Raw genomic sequence first — 17,812 nt, forward strand, 5'->3', positions numbered from 1 at the left:
TAACATTTTGAAAACTATTGCTCTAATGTGGGAGCTGTTGCGGTGCTGCCAATGTGGCATTTTAAGGTTTTGTTATCAGAACATTAATCATCTTACTATATATTTGTAAAATATCCTGACTTCTGTTCACAAAAATAAACATTGATATTTGTGTAGAAAAATTAATTGTTGGGGTTTTTTTTTTTTTTTGTTACATTTTTCCCACTCATGGCAGGCTCAATGCGGCAGGCAATGGAGGGTTAAGTGATTTGCCCAGAGTCACAAGGAGCTGCCTGTGCCGGGAATCGAACTCAGTTCCTCAGTTCCCCAGGACCAAAGTCCACCACCCTAACCACTAAGCCACTCCTCCACTGCCTGATGGATAATGCAGTGGCCTGAGAACCAGGTTCAATACCCACTGTGGCTCCTCGTGACTCTTGGCAAGTCATTTAATCCTCCATTGGCCCAGATACAAAATAAGTACCTATATATAATATATAAACTGCTTTGATTGTAACCACAGAAAGGCAGCCTATCAAATCCCATCCACTCTTCTCTCCTTTTCCTGTTTTGTGCTTGTAATAACCACTGAAAAATTAAGAGAAAAATAAAAACTGAAAATCAAGGTCTTTACTTATGAGTCAGGAAACTGAAGATCCAATGAATAAAGATCATGTTTTAACTAGGTGTTACAATTACATCAAGTGAAGCATCTGTCCTTCATTTTCTTAAGATAGATGTATTCACAGCAGTTTTGCCCATCTAACTGTAGTGTTGCCACATGGATCTAGATTCACCTGACAGGGTTGATCCAGTTTTACCCTATTGCTTGCTGGGACTTGATGTTTATTTATTTGCACATTTATATCCCACTTTTTTCAGGTTTGGCTTTCCGTCTTATCCTAAGCAAAAATTCAAAAGTGGATTACAATGATTTTTTCTTACAAAGTTACTTATAATACAATACAATTACCTAACCAAAAACAGTAAAACTAGCCAGTGCAAATTTCATTAAGTTCTGAACCCACCCTACTTAACTCATAATCAATACTACTTTATTACTTGTACCACAATTTATTTATTTTTTTAATTTATGATGTATAGAGTGTAAACATTTTATCCTGGCTGATGTCTATGTAGGTTTCATGAGAGATGTTTTCATATAAAGCAGTAGTTCTCCTCAGTCTTGAGACACACCTAACTTTTCCAGAGAACTAAAATGAATAGGCATGAGGTGGATTTACACCGACTGGGGCCCAGGTGCACTAAACGTTTTTCATCGTTAAATGAGCCCTTAAGGAAGAATTTCCTATCCTTTCCATGCACTAAAGCCTATTTTTTGACGGCAGTAGCAGCTAACGAAACTGGAATGCAAATGAGAAACTACCATTGAAATGTAGACAGTTCGGAATGCACTAACCATACCGACGATAGCAACGATTCACTTACCGCCAGAAATTTAACGTCAGCTCAGACCTGTCGTTAAAGCCTGAGCTGTCATCTCCCCACTGCCCCCTGCACGATGAAAAACCAAATTGCTGGCATGTTTTAAAAGAAAAGTGGCTCCCTGCTTCCCTGTGCCTAAAATAAAAAAGTAAACTAAATTAAAAAAGGATCGGGAGGGGGCAAAGGCGCTCATCAGCAGCATCCTGTATGGACGGCCTTGCCTTGCCTTGCCCCCCCCCCCCCGAAGTCCCCGCTGCTCCCCGCTGCTCCGTTTGTGAAATAAAAGCTTTTAAAAATGAAACCTTTGCAGTTGCTGGGCTCCCCCTCCCTTCCTGTCTCTCTCTTCTTTAGTCGGCAATGCTCCGCCTCCTGCCCTCCTCCACCTCCGTGCCCCGCCCCCCCGATTTCGTCCCCGCCGCCCCCCCCCCCCCCCGGACCCCCCCCCCCCCACCATAATGGCTGGTGCAGCGCCTCTCACCTATGTTTGAAGGCGCTGCACAGGATGGATCAGCTATTCTTGAGCTCTTCTGTCTCCTCCAATGTCTCCTTTTTCTTTCTGTGTCCGCCCTCCTCTGACGTCAGCTATCTACGTAGCCACGTGTTTGTGTTTTCTTTTTTTTCTTACGTTTCTGGCATGCGCAGAGCAGCCAGCATAACGCTTGGCTGCTTTGTGCATGCTTTACGAGCCGATTACCGACGGGGATTAGTGCATCGTTCTTTACAATACCGCACCAAACTTTTTGGGGCTGTGTTTTTGGAGCATGCTTCATTATTTGAGATTCGGTAAAGGTTTTTACGTTTCTGATTTTTTTACGTTTGCTTGATGCATCTACCCCTGGGTCTTAAGTGTATGCAGATATGCCTTAGGGATAATCTGAAAACCATCGTGCCTGAGGGTTGGGAAACACTGAGAGAAAGCAAAAACTTGTCCGAGTCATCTGATTAGCTGTGTTGAAATGGATAGCTACCATTATGCAATTCTTATGTCCCCTGCATTCAGACTTGGGTGCTGACGTCAGTAGAAGGGTGTTTATTTCTATTGAGAAAAGGGTGAAAGATAACTGTTGTCTGTACCAGTCGAAGCACCGTCATCTTTGTACCTATACTGTACTTTGAGTCTTGGATATTGTCACCTGTTTATAGACCTGTACAGTTAACTAATAATATTTTCTTTTAACTTGTAAGGCTGGTTCAGAATGCTGGCTTCATACAAAGCAGATATACCATGCATTGAATTTTTGTTGAGTCATGGCAAGGGATATGGAGATTCCACCAGGCAGGGGAGATGATTCATGTGGTGTTACCCCTATGGATATGAATGCAATAATGTTTATCCACTATACCGGGGGGGGGGGGGGGATGATTTAAATCTCCTTCCAGCCCAAAGAAATGAAGCCTCATAAAATGTCACTATTAGGAAGCTTTCTCAGTATTTTTGTATTAGTAATTCGCAGGATAAAGGCTATCGGTGAACTAGTTGGAGCAATGGAATTTATTAGCAGAGCATTCCCTGAATTTCAGAGCTTTTTCTGACTGCAGTTGATTGTTTACAGAATTGGCAACAGACTGTTCATTAAGCATGATGGGTCTTGCAAATGCTGCATGTGAATGCATAGTTTTCTAGCAGTTGTGTCTTGTTCACTTTTATTTATAAATTTTAATATAATAAGTATTTGAACTGTACAAAAAGCCAAAAAGGCACATAACACAAAAAAAAACCCCAACAGGATATATAAGTATATCGTATAGCACTGTAGATAGTAATATTCCGTATATAGATAGCAAGCATATGTTTAATTAAATTAAGTACAACTGGGCCTTCAAGACTGAGATGAACAAGAGTCCTTTTATTCTGGATGACCTGACATGGGCCGTGTTTCAGTGTAACAACACCTGCCTCAGGGATCCAAAATCACAATACTCTTAAAGGCACGGAAAAAGGGAACACTGTGGAAGCAGGTTCCTTACAATGGTAATCAGGCTTATTTTCGAAAGAGAAAGACGCCCATATTTCGACCCAAATCGGGAGATGGGCGCCTTTCTTCCGTGGGCGCCCAAATCGGTATAATCGAAAGCCGGTTTTGGGCACCTCCAACTGCAGTCTGTCGCGGGAACGAACAAAGTTGACGGGGGCTTGTTGGAGGTGTGGTGAAGGCGGGACTGGGGTGTGTTTATCAGCCAAGGAGAGATGGGTGCGCTCGGCCGATAATGGAAAAAAGAAGGGCGGCAGAAGCGAGAATTTGGGCCGCTTTTTTTTTTACCCTTTTTTTTCACGAACAAGTCCACAAAAGTGCCCCAACAGAAAAAAAAAACTCTTAAGATCATGAAGTCACCAGAAGGTTTAGAAGCAGTTGCTTGGTGTGTTGCAAGTGGTTCTTAAGGACTGTATCTGTAGACCTGGGTTTCAGTGTGTGACCTGTTCGTTGACCTGTGGATTGATGTCTTAGAACACATGGATATATGTAACAAAGGGCAGCTTGGATATGCTTATATCTTGGCTAAAATGTATTTATGCTACTTTTTCAGGTTTGGCTTTCCATCTTATCCTAAGCAAAAATTCAAAAGCCAGATGACCACCCGAGGGAATCGGGGATGGCCTCCCCTGACTCCCCCAGTGGTCACTAACCCCCCCCCCCCCACCCAAAAAAAAGAACTTTAAAACCTTTTTTTTTCCAGCCTGTATGCCAGCCTCAAATATCATACCCAGCTCCATCACAGCAGTATGCAGGTCCCTGGAGCAGTTGTTAGTGGGGGCAGTGGACTTCAGGCAGGTGGACCCAAGCCCATCCCCCCTACCTGTTACACTTGTGCTGGTAAATGGGAGCCCTCCAACCCCCCCCCCCCCCCCCCCAAAAAAAAACACAATGTACCCACATCTAGGTGCCCCCCATCACCCATAAGTGCTATGGTAATGGTGTAGAGTTGTGGGGAGTGGGTTTTGGGGGGGATTTGGGGGGCTCAGCACCCAAGGTAAGGGAGCTATGGACTTGGGAGGTATTTTAATTTTTTATTTTACTTTTTACAAGTACCCCCTAGGGTGCCCGGTTGGTGTCCTGGTATGTGAGGGGGACCAGTGCACTACGAATCCTGGCCCCTCCCACAACCAAATGCCTTGGATGTGTTCGTTTTTGAGCTGTGCGCCTTCGGTTTCCATTATCGCTGAAAACTGATACCGCCCAGCTTAAATCCGCCCAAATCCGATGCATTTGCCCGGCACCAACCGTATTATCGAAACAAAAGATGGACACCCATCTTTTTCGAAAATACGGTCTGTCCCCCCCCCCCCCCTTCGCATACCCGTCCTCGGAGATAGACGCCCATGGAGATGGGCGCTCGCGTTCAATTATGCCCCTCTATGTCTCCTAATGAAAAGCAAACACTTATACTCATGCTTTCGTGATGAACGCTGTGGGTTCATGAAACTTGGCTTCTCTAACCTACAGCGTTGATCACGAAAGCGTGTATTTCTTTAGGAGACATTACCACTGTAAAGGAACCTGCTTTCACAGTGTTCCTTCTTCTGTGCCTTTAAGAGTATTGTGATTTTTGACCCCTGAGGCAGGCATTGTTATGTGGAAACATGGCCTGTGCAGGTCTTCCAGAATAATAGGGCTCTTGTTGTCTCAGTCTTGAAGGCCCAGTTGTGCTTCTTTCTTTGGTTGCTTCTGTTTGTGTACTGTTTTACCCTTATTACCTAATTAAATAAAGTAGCATACATGTCTCACAAGTTTAAGAATTCTGGCAATAAGAATCCAACCACAAAAAGGTGAGCATGTCTTTCCTAAATGTATGTGCTATAAGCCTCTCTATTTAAAGTAATGGAGCTTCCACTACAGGTATGTGTGGTGCCTCCAGGTGAACTGGGCATTATTTTCCAGCCATGTGTTGTACACAGACTGCAGTTTTAATTTCTGAAACCACTCCACTTGCTGCTTTTGAAACAGTCAGCAGTGAAAGTTTGTGTCTGTGCTAATCCAGCTGCTTATCAACCAGCTTTAACCATTTTTTTTCTCACTTATTCCCTACTGAAGATTCTCCTGGCAATGTGTCAGAAAGCCACTTTCTCATTTTCTGTGCTCTTCTCAGCTTGCCTTGTAGTTGATTTGTCCATAAGACTTTTGCTTAGCTCATTCAATATATGAATGAAGAAATTTGACAGATGCACCGCGGGAAGATCATGAGGTGGTGTGGCATTCTCTATCCTTAGTATCTGGGTTAGTAAGAATGAAAATTGTGACTCATCCCAAAAGGCTTTAATGTTCTTGAAGCAGCACTTCTAAATAGGTCAAAAGAAAATCTATCCAAACCTTTCAGTTGTATGCATACTGGTACTAATTAATATTATATTCCATTAATACTTAAGAACATACCATATGTTTAAACAAGCCACTGGATCTTTTCCAAATTGCTCTTTGGTTTGCCTTTCCTTTCCTCAACCACCTTCTTGCTTATAGCAGATTCATTCAAAAGAATTTCTCAGTTGTCTTTGAATATTGCTGGGGAAGTAAAAATAGATGTGAGAGATTTCTAAATGGTTTCTGCAATTCTCTGTTAACTAGCTGGCATCTATTTAAGATTGACTGGCGATGTTGTGCCTCCCACCCTTCCACACACCCAGTTCAAACTGAGAACTCTCTTTTTCCCATTCTGCTTGACCCAGTCTGAGGACTTGTCTGTCTATCCCATCTGGACTTGCTGCAAGAACTACAGCCCTAGCCCAGCCCAAGTACTCTTGTCCACTTCCTCTTCATACCCCTGAAGCTCCAGCCTTATCTGCCTTTTGGTCATGTGCATTCTAACATCATTGCCCCTCCATACCAGCCATGTGCCTGCTTCCAGCTATGTAGGTTTGCAGGAAATGTGTGTGCTAGTATTATCAATCTCCTGGCCAATTGTCCATCCACTTCCAGTGCTATGGCCTTACAGCTTTATAGAGTACTCATGTTTGATGGTTCACAGTGTCCCTCAACAGCTGGCACTTCAGCAGGGTCCCCAACAGACTCAACTAAGTGGCCTATGAAAATTTATAGATAATCTATAGATAAGTTTATATATACCTTAAGGACTCTCAACCCAGTCCTTGGGACACACCCAAGTAGGCTGATTTTCAGGTAATCACCAAAGAATATGTATGAGAGATTTTCTTATTCAGTGTCTAGGGTGTCCAGACCTCTTTCATGCATACTTATTGTGGATATCTTGAAAACCCAAGTGGCTGAATGTGTCCTTCGGACTGGATTGAGATCTCTCTAAATATGGATGGCATATAACCAAAATATTTCAGCACTTCTTTAAAAAATTTATTCTCTTCCTAAGTAATTTTTATATTTGTTTCTAATACACCTTAAAAAATGTATGAACTGGAGAGGGGTGTCTTTTTAGCAGCCGTATCTCTAGAGGAACATTTATTTATTGTTTGTTTATTTGTTACATTTATATCCCATATTTTCCCACTCATTTGTAGGCTCAATGTGGCTTACATAGTTCTGAAGAGTCACTTGTGGACTCCAGTGTAGACAAATACAAAGTGATGTGACATATAGAGGGGCATTATCGAACGGCGCCGGCGAAATTGATCGCCGGCGATCTATTTTGGCGGAGCCGCAACAGCTGGCCGGAACCGTATTATCGAAAAAGATGGCCAGCCAACTTTTGTTTCGATAATACGGTTGGGGCCGGCCAAATGCCATAGATTGCAGGGTTTGAGATGGCCGACTTGTTTTTCAGCGATAATGGAACCGGCCATCTCAAACCTGGCCAAATCCAGGGCATTTGGCCATGGGAGGGGCCAGCATTCATAGTGCACTGGTACTTCTGGATGTTTAGATCTTGCTGATCAGTTATGTTATGACTTACTTGTTCTGGAGTGCTGTATTTTGTGATACTGTTTTGATAAATGTTCAAGAAAGACTTCATACAAATTTAAAAAGTCCCTGCCGTTCATTTTCCCTTGATGGCCGTCCCTGACGTGCACTTCCCTTAATAGCCATCTTTCTCTCCGAAAGTGCACTTCTCTTAATGGCCGTCTTTCTCCCTGAACAGGGAAATCAAAACAGCTTTTGCTCACCTCACCGATTTTTTCAGTAGTAACAGGGGGATTTGAACCGGCCACCTCTGCATTACAAGCCCAGTAATGTAACCGCTTGGCCACAGCTCCACTTACTTGGGTGTCCCTCCCTTTTGATTATACCCCTCCAGGTCTCTCTCAGCCACTCACAGACAGCTAAACGCACTGTGATTGACTGAGAGAGACCTGAAGGGGTATAATCAAAAGGGAGGGCCAGCCAAGTAAGTGGAGCTGTGGCCAAGTGGTTACATTATGGCTTTTGTAATGCAGAGGTGGCCGGTTCAAATCCCCCTGTTACTACTAAAAAAAACGGTGAGCAAAAACTGTTTTGATTTCCCTGTTCGGGGAGAAAGCCGGCCATTAAGAGAATTGCACTTTCGAAGAGAAAAACGGCTATTAAGGGAAGTGCATGTCAGGGACGGCCATCAAGGGAAAATGAACGGCAGGGACTTTTTAAATTTGTATGAAGTCTTGAACATTTACCAAAACAGTATCACAAAATACAGCACTCAAGAACAAGTAAGTCATAACATAACTGATCAGCAAGATCCTTTTTTTTTTTTTTTTTTTTTTACGAGCTGGCCGACTGGCTTCCCCTCCTAGGGAAGGAAATGTTTTAAAGTTTTTTTTTTTTTGTTGGGTGGGAGGGGGTTGGTGATCACTGGAGGAGCATGGGGAGGTCATCCCCGATTCCTTCCGGTGGTCATCTGGTCAGTTTGGGCATCTTTTTGAGACTTGGTCGTGAAAATAAATAGCCCAAGTAAAACCGGCCAAATGCTCGTCATCGCCGGTTTTCTTTTTTCCATTATCAGCTGAAGCCGGCCATCTCGTAAGCACGCCCACATCCCGCCTTCACTACCCTGCCGACACGCCCCCTTGAAGTTTAGCCGCCTCCGCAACCAAATGCCGCCGAGTGTGTCCAAAAATAGGCTTTCGATTATACCGATTTGGCTAGTTTTAGGAGATGGCCGGCCATCTCCTGATTTGTGTCGGAAGATCACCGGCGAAAAATTTCGATTATAAGCTGGATAGTAACATAGTAGATGACGGCAGGAAAAGACCTGCACGGTCCATCCAGTCTGCCCAACAAGATAACTCATATTTGCTGCTTTTTGTGTATACCCTACTTTGATTTGTACCTGTGCTCTTAGTTAGACAAAGCTAATGCGGTGCAACCACATTGGGGGATCGTGCAACTGAAGTTATGTGTCCTGGTTGAACCGTGCATTAGTTAAGTTGTGTTGCAGAGATCGGGCATTTATGTTGGATCGGTGGAGTATGCCTTTTTAAACAGGTGAGTTTTTAGACCTTTCCAGAAGTTTATCATAGAAACATAGAAAATGATTTCTGGTAAAGACCATATGGCCTGTCCAATCTATCCATCCATATACCATCTAGTTTCCCTCCTTCTCCCTTAGAAATCCTATGGGTTTGTCCCATGTTTTCTTGAAGTCAGATTCAATATTTGTCTCCACCACTCCCAGAGGGAAGCTACTGCAGTCACTCACCACCCTTTTCATAAGGAAGTATTTCTTTAGATTACCCCTAAGTCTGTTCCCTTTCATCTTCATCCAATGCCCCCTCGTTCCAGAGCTTCCTTTCAATTGAGAGAGACTGCCTGGATGTCCAACCGCCACCTGAAACTGAACATGGCCAAGACTGAACTTCTTGTCTTCCCACCCAAACCCACTTCTCCTCTACCTCCACTCTCTATTTCGGTTGATAACACCCTCATTGTCCCCGTCTCTTCTGCCCGCAACCTCGGTGTCATCTTCGACTCCTCCCTCTCCTTCTCTGCGCACATCCAGCACATAGCCAAGACCTGTCGCTTCTTCCTCTATAACATTAGCAAAATCCGCCCTTTCCTCTCTGAGCACACCACCCGAACTCTCATCCACTCCCTCGTTACCTCTCGCCTTGACTACTGCAACCTGCTCCTCACTGGTCTCCCACTTAGCCACCTATCCCCCCTTCAGTCCGTTCAGAACTCTGCCGCACGTCTTATCTTCCGCCTGAACCGATACACTCATACCACCCACTCCTCAAGTCACTTCATTGGCTTCCGATCAGGTACCGCATTCAATTCAAGCTTCTGCTACTAACCTACAAATGTACTCGATCTGCAGCCCCTCCTTACCTCTCAACCCTCATCTCCCCTTACGTTCCTACCCGTACCCTCCGCTCTCAAGACAAATCCCTCCTTTCAGTACCCTTCTCCACCACCGCCAACTCCAGACTCCGCCCTTTTTGCCTCGCCTCACCCCACGCGTGGAACAAACTCTCCGAGCCCATACGCCAGGCCCCCTCCCTGCCCATCTTCAAATCTCTGCTTAAAGCCCACCTCTTCAATGTTGCCTTCGGCACCTAACCTCTACACCTCTGCCCAGGAAACCTTGACTGCCCAACTTGACATTTCGTTCCTTAGATTGTAAGCTCCTTTGAGCAGGGACCGTCCTTCTTTGTTTATTTTGTACAGCGCTGCGTAACCCTAGTAGCGCTCTAGAAATGTTAAGTAGTAGTAGTAGACTCACCTCATGTGTATTTATGCCACATAGATATTTAAACATCTCTTTCATATGTCCTCTCTCCCACCTTTTTTTTTCCAAAGTATGCATATTGAGATCTTTAAGTCTGCCCACAAAGTGGTCTTTGACAAAGACCACCGATGGACCGACTCCGTTCTGTTTATATCTTTTCTAAGGTGCAACCTCCAGAATTGTACACAGTACTCCAAATGAGGTTTCCCTAGAGACTTATAGAAAGTCACTTTTGCCTCCTTTTTCATGCTGGTCATTCCTCTTCCTGCGCACCCAAGCATCCTTCTGGCATTTGTTGTTATCTTTTCTACCTGTTTGGCATCAAAAGTATATATAGAGAAAAATGGGCTCACCCTTCTTCCACACAAACCTTTGCATTAATTAGAGGTATAGGTAGCTACCTTTGACCTGACCCCTCTCAGTCTAAGATAGAAGACAGTGTCCTAGCCAGTGTCTTATAACCACAGCTGCTGGTTTACTAGCTGAGTGATCAGTGCCATGATTCTACCAATGGTGAATTTGCTGCTGTATTTATTAACTCAGTTTCCTGGGAGCCCCATAGAACTTTAGTGTAAATTAAAAGCACTTTTCTTAACCTTGGTATCTCTAGATGATCGAGAGATGATTGGGGCAACAGATCTATGAGCCAGAAATCCCCGAATGGAAAGTATGTGTAGCCCTAGCCCTGGATTGTTTCATGGGACTCAAAAAACAATTGGGGGGGGGGGGGTTATATACATTCTCATCAGAAATATTTCAGAGTCGAATATGATTCAGCTGTTATCTGCCATTATTTTAAAAAGGCAAGAATTTGGAAGTGATTTTTTCCCTATGATTTTGTTATCTTATACAAAAATGTCATTAAGAAAAGTGGGGATGCAGGCTTCGTCAAGTATAGTAACTTTAGTTTTAGTCTGCTTGTCATTCAGTGCTGATCCCTTTAATGTACTAGAGCTTCCTTAGTAACATTAATGTTGATATGGCCCTCTTAGTTGCGTGATTAGGTTGCAGTTTTCCTCCTTATATTAATAACAAAGCAGAAAAAAAAAGTTCCACATGAATTTTAAGTGTCAGTTTATTGACATGAAATGTGGTGTTCCATGGATAATTTGTTCTATGTGATGGTGACCCATGGAAAACAATACTTGCATGCATATATTGTATCAGTCTATCTGTATAAAATAAAAGTCAGTTTTTAATATAGTTTGCGTGCCAAAGTAACACACATTCATCTGTAGTAACATGACAAGGAGCATGTCTGTAGCTTGTAACATTCAGTGTTGAAAATATTAACATGGGGAAGGCTTTTGCTTTAACAGTGGCAGATTACTAATTCAAATGCCTGGTGAGAAAACAGCTGCAGTCAGCCGATGGCTTTTGCTTATGGTCAGATTTATCTGGGTGGGCTGCACTGTTCATATGCATAATCGAGTATTCGTTTCGTCATCTGGAAGCGGGGATGGTAGAGAGCTCTGGGGAGATGGGAGAGAGAGAGCAGCCTTGCTCCAGTGAAAAGGGAAGCTTCTGAGCAGTCTTGAATGATTCTCCATGTAGCTACTGAGATGCGCCAAGTCAACCTGACAAAAATGCATTTTGGTTTCCAGAAAGGTAAAGAATAAATGCAGTAGGCACACAGAAGGGTGAGATGCCATTCTCACAATTTTGCTGAAGTTATTTTCTTTTATGCTCTACTGCTTTTATTTTTACTGCTTTTGGTACCTTCCAGAGGAAAAAAAAAAAAGAAATCAGATGTATTTTTAGCTTGCTGTATCTAGCATCAATATGACAACATAATTCTGTCTTTACATCAGTAAGCGGCTTTTATCATGCTTTCCTGCTTTCTGCCAGCTGCAGTTTCCGAGGGATGTCACAGCACTGGTAAGAATGCACAGTAGCCATGTCGCTGATATGTGATGCTTTTGCCATTTCTTGTATCTTTCTCCCCCCCCCCCCCCCTTCCCCCAAAGGAATGTTTTTTGTGTATTTGTAAAGCATCCAGGCTGTTAATTGCGAGTTGTGTAAAATGAGCTAGATGTGCTTATTTGTACTCCATCCTTCAGTGCTAACCCTGTTGATTTTGCAATGTATGCTTGTATTGCCCCTCTTATTAATTTAATATTTAAAAAAATATATTCTGTCCTGACCTAATGCTGCACACATAACACACTGCGGTAGTGTTCTAAGAGCCTCACCCTCCCCTGTAGCACTTTGCTCTCAGTCCTTCGTTTATGGCTGCACTTGGGCGTTACAATCTGTCTAATGCAAAGACAGGGCAAGCATTGATCATTCTGCATAAAGCATGTTATGATTTGAGCAGGAAACGCTGTAATACGAAACCACCACCTGAGCTGTATAAAACCCTGGGAAGGCATTGTCATTTTGAAATGCGGTTGGCAAGCTCTCCGTCAGCAAAGCACGATCAGCTGTTGCTTAATTGCATTTTAACAGGGCTGGCTAATGTTCACGTTTTAGATTAATATGGAATCGTGAACAGATTCTGTGCTCTTCATGTTCTTCTGTTTACAATGATTGCTGAAGTCTCTCTCCATACGCAAGGGAGATGGGTGAAACGTGCAAAATTTAGTTTAGCCATATTTGTAAGGAGTCAGGCTGTTAAACCAAAGGTAAGCTCCAGGTTGTCACACATTTGAATATGAGTTTTTAGTGACTGTTTATGCTCCACCAAAAGATATGTATTAGTGAGCACTGTGTGTGTATGTATGTGGGCAGTTTCATTACACGTCAGATTGTACAGATCATGCACTTATTCTATGTGCTTTATGGGTTCTACAAAATATATTTAAAGTGGTGGTTTCTCAGCATTTATGTGACAAGATGCTTGAACAGTCAGAATGTGCATGTGTGTTTTATTACCTGCCCTAGATGAAACCATTTCAGTAGTATATTGTTTTATAGTATGAAATTGGAGATTTGGAGCTAACAGTTAACTTGCATGCTGTTGGCAGTGGCTAGTTTCTGAGCAATTCTGCTTTCCAGTGTCAGCAGTAGAAAGAAAGAAATGCAGCATGTTGAATGTGACAAAAGAGATGCTATTTCCAGATTTCTGCACAGTGCTGTTAAATTTGCCACATTAACCTATTGACGTGGTAGAATTTAAATATTAGTTTTGTTGCCTTTCCATATATGGAGTAAATGAATGCAAAGATTACAACAGGAAGGCTGTATTGCCTGCTAGTTAATGTATTCTTTTTTTAATCTTTCACAGGCATATTCCCAGGATGCTTACCTGAAAGGCAATGAAGCCTATAGTGGCAATGCACGTAATATACCCGAACCACCACCTATATGTTATCCACGAATGCAGTCCACAGCTTCAGCTATGGCCCAGCCTGTTGAAATTCCACCTCCAGACTCTTCCTTGGGTAAACAACATGCCAGCAAACCAGTGCGGACAGCAATGCAGCCAGACAGGAACTATAGAATGGAAATACAAGTGCCTCCCTCACCAACAGATATTGTTAAATCAAATACAGCTGTATGTGTTTGCAATGAAACTGTAAGAACTGTTATTTTGCCTTCTGAGAAGGTTGTAGATCTTTCATCAAGCAGAATCAGTCGGGCAGGTCCGTCACACAGAACGGAGGAAGTAAGGTATGGCTTAACAGATCCAAATACTTTAAAAGGAAAAACAAAAACAGTATCACCACCTTCCTCTGTGCCCACAGTCACCTTAATTCAAACAACTCCACCTATGAGATCAGTAGACACGATGACAGCAAAACCTGTAAGTTATGGAGGACATTTGGAAGGGAATTTAAATACTAGGACGCCTGCTCAATTCTCAGATTCTCCCTTAGCCAATAATCATTATTCCTCACCAAGTTCACAGCAGCACATTGATTGGAAAAATTACAAAACATACAAAGAGTACATTGATAACAGACGTATGCACATGTACGGCTGTCGAACAATACAAGAAAGACTAGATAGCTTAAGAGCAGCATCTCAAAAACATGATTATAATCAAGTGATGCCAAATCATGCTGCCGTGCAAATACGGCGACGAAGCACCTCCCATGACAGAGCTCCACAACCTGTTCAGATCAGACAGCGGAGTGCTTCCCAGGAAAGACTTGAGGATCCCATACTGTTGAAAAAATGGCCAAGAAGTGCTTCACAAGATGCATTAACAACCTCAGCAGTTGACTCTAGAAATCACAGAACAGGCTCTTGGGATTATCTTGGAAGGCAAGGTGAGATGCTAGAGAATACTATAATTAATATTTCTGATGCCGATGGAGACAGAGGAGAGACTTACAAGTGGACTGGATTTAGCGAACAGGATGATCGACGAGGTATTCATGAAAGGTATAGGCAGCATTCTTTACATATGTCTCTTCGATCTCCAAATTTTTCAGTGGCATCAAGTGGTTATGGTTTAGATAGTAGAAAAGTAGATCCTAGAATATTCAGCTCAAGCCCTTCATTCCAGAAAACTACCCCAGACTTAAAACACATGCAGCCTGCCAGGAATTTTCAAACTGCTTGTGGAAGTATACAACCAAGATCTATTTTACAAGAGAGGTCATCTCACTTTATTGGTTCTACAGGTGGCTCTTTGAAGAGCTCTACTCCTTATGCAACAAAACCATCTGTTTCCCTCAGAGAGAGTCTAGATGATAATGACATCAAAGACCAAAGAACAATACATCGTTTGCACCACAGTAGTCAGTTCAAACAGTCAAGAGCACGAGCAGAAAGTGCTCCAGATTACCAGGCAGAAAATAGCACAAATAACATAGATCCCAGCTCTTGTTCACCTGCAGCATCTACCAGACACATCCAACTGACTAGCAAGAGTTCATCTACCTCTGATAATTCAGATGTGTCAATTAAACAAAAGATTAGAGATTTTGAAAAGATAAATGCACACGAGCCTGAGGTTGAACAGTTAGATGTTATAGATTCAAAGGATACAGTTGTTTTAAGGGAAAAGCCACCATGTGGTCACCAAACACCACAGCCATTAAGGCACCAATCCTATATCATGGCAGTAAATGACCAGGAACCTGTATCGGACACTACCTGTTGGTTGCCCAACGATGCACGCCGGGAGATGAACATTAGGCGAATTGAGCAAAGGAAAGCTTCAGGTTCTAGCCCAACGGGGGACTCCTTAGCATCGATTCCTTTTATAGGTAAGCAAAACCAGATGTCTTGGTTTACCTTGCATTTTTTTGTGTGGTTTATGTCTTTAACTGTATTTATCGTGTGCCGACAGAGGCTCTGATGAAAGGAAGCATACCAAAGGTCAGCTAGGATACTAATTTGAGAGTAATAATTGAAATTAATATATTTTCACATTCAGCTGATCATTTGATCATCTTGTTAGAATGAAATTTCTCGGAAATGCTTGAGGTTATGAATTTTATGCTACTTAGGAGGACTCTACAGTCTCATTACCCTTTGAAATTCAAAGTGTTAACCTAATGGACTGACATTGAGTTCTGCCTTTCTGTTAGTGTATCTGTTTTCGAGCAGTATGGTGGTTCTGAACATTGATTTCACAGTGTTTGTTATGGGATGTTAAATGGGACATATCTTGTTCCCGGCATGATTGATCCTGAAAAGCCCTACTATTTCCGCAGGACACTGTTTTTTGACACACCCTCTATATTGTGCAATATCTTTTCAATTCATTAAGTGAGAGCAGACAGGCAACTTCATTTGTAAACAGTTTTTTTTTTATGGTATCCTAAGAAAAGATGTAGAAAATAAATTTGTGTGTAGTTTGTGAGAGAACTTACCTCACTGATGCCAGAGTTATCATGCCTTGCCTTAACCTTGCCTGCCTTAACCTTGATTCCCTTGGTTTGGAATTGTGTTCAACTTCACAATGTTTTTTTCTGCAATAGGGCAGCAGTGATGAACATTTAGTTTGTCACATTTATCTAGATTTGATTTTATCTTGGAATTACTGGCGGACCAACCACCAGTTAGCCATAAAAGCTAATATTTTTCATTAGCAAGTTATGAGAGAAGCTGATGGGAAGAGCAATTTCACACACATTCAGTATGGCATTGTAAATATGTTTTCTGGAATTATGGTTGAAATTTGTTTTTGTTTGATAGTAACAAGCATCATTCTTGGCCTTCATTTCAAATATTCTTCTATATCTATATAGTAACCCCTTCTTTCTGTACCAGTAGTATAAAAATATAAATGCTCTACTTATTATGAATATTTAAGTTGGTGTGGTAAATAGATCTTGTTCCTGAAACATCTTATTTAAAGTATTTTCTTCAACTGATGGACATGTTAAAGTGGTATAGTTGACTTGGAATGTTGTGTTTGACGAGTTTCTTCATTTCATATAGCTAAATTGTGTACATACATAAGTACATAAGTATTGCCATACTGGGAAAGACCAAAGGTCCATCAAGCCCAGCATCCTGTTTCCAACAGTGGCCAATCCAGGTCACAAATACCTGGCAAGATCCCAAAAAAGTACAAAACATTCTATACTGCTAATCCCAAAAATAGTGGATTTTCCCCAAGGCCATTTAATAATGGTCTATGGCCTTTTTCTTTAGGAAGCCGTCCAAACATTTTTTAAACTCCACTAAGCTAACCGCCTTTACCACATTCTCCAGCAACTAATTCCAGAGTTTAATTACACGTTGAGTGAAGAAATATTTCCTCCGATTCGTTTTAAATTTACTACATTGTAGCTTCATCGCATGCCCCCTAGTCCTAGTATTTTTGGAAAGCATAAACAGACGCTTCACATCTACCCATTCCACTCCACTCATTATTTTATGGACCTTTATCATATCTCCCCACAGCCGCCTTTTCTCTAAGCTGAAGAGCCCTAGGTGCTTTAGCCTTTCCTCATAGGGAAGTCGTCCCATCCCCTTTATCATTTTCGTCACCCTTCTCTGCACCTTTTCTAATTCCACTATATCTTTTTTGAGATACGACAACCAGAATTGAACACAATATTCAAGGTGTGGTCGCACCATGGTGTAATACAAAGGCATTAAACATCCTCATTTTTGTTTTCCATTCCTTTCCTAATAATACCTTTTATTTGCTTTCTTAGCCGCAGCAGTACACTGAGCAGAAGGTTTCAACGTATCATCAGTGACGACACCTAGATCCTTTTCTTGGTCCATGACTCCTAACGTGGAACCTTGCAAGACGTAGCTATAATTTGGGTTCCTCTTTCCCACATGCATCACTTTGCACTTGCTAACATTAAATGTCATCTGCCATTTAGACGCCCAGTCTCCCAGTCTCTTAAGGTCCTCTTGTAATTTTTCACAATCCTCCCGCGATTTAATGACTTTGAATAACTTTGTGTCATCAGCAAATTTTAATTACTTCACTAGTTACTCCCATCTCTAGGTCATTTATAAATATGTTAAAAAGCAGCGGTCCCAGCACAGACCCCTGGGGAACCCCACTAACCACCCTTCTTCACTGAGAATACTAACCAATTAACCCTACTCTATGTTTTCTATTTTAACCAGTTTTAATCCACAATAGAACACTACCTCCTATCCCATGACTCTCCAATTTCCTCTGGAGTCTTACATGAAGTACTTTGTCAAACGCCTTCTGAAAATCCAGATACACAATACCAACCGCTCACCTTTATCCACATGTTTGTTCACCCCTTCAAAGAAATGTAGTAGATTGGTGAGGCAAGATTTCCCTTCACTAAATCCATGTTGACTTTGTCTCATTAATGCCTGCTTTTGAATATGCTCTGTAATTTTGTTCTTTATAGTCTCTCCTATTTTGCCTGGCACAGACGTC

The 17,812-nt window shown here is 42.2% G+C and overlaps 1 protein-coding gene across 1 annotated transcript in view; it reads left to right on the plus strand.

The window, feature by feature from the left end:
* ARHGAP21 (Rho GTPase activating protein 21) overlaps positions 1 to 17,812 on the plus strand; it is a 546,622-nt gene that overhangs the window by 351,179 nt on the left and 177,631 nt on the right. Inside the window, 1 exon segment of the mRNA XM_030199291.1 lies at positions 13,256 to 15,188. Coding sequence (XP_030055151.1) covers positions 13,256 to 15,188 — 1,933 coding nt within the window.

This window comes from Microcaecilia unicolor, chromosome 1 (assembly GCF_901765095.1).
Source record: "Microcaecilia unicolor chromosome 1, aMicUni1.1, whole genome shotgun sequence".
NCBI classification, from domain to species: domain Eukaryota; kingdom Metazoa; phylum Chordata; class Amphibia; order Gymnophiona; family Siphonopidae; genus Microcaecilia; species Microcaecilia unicolor.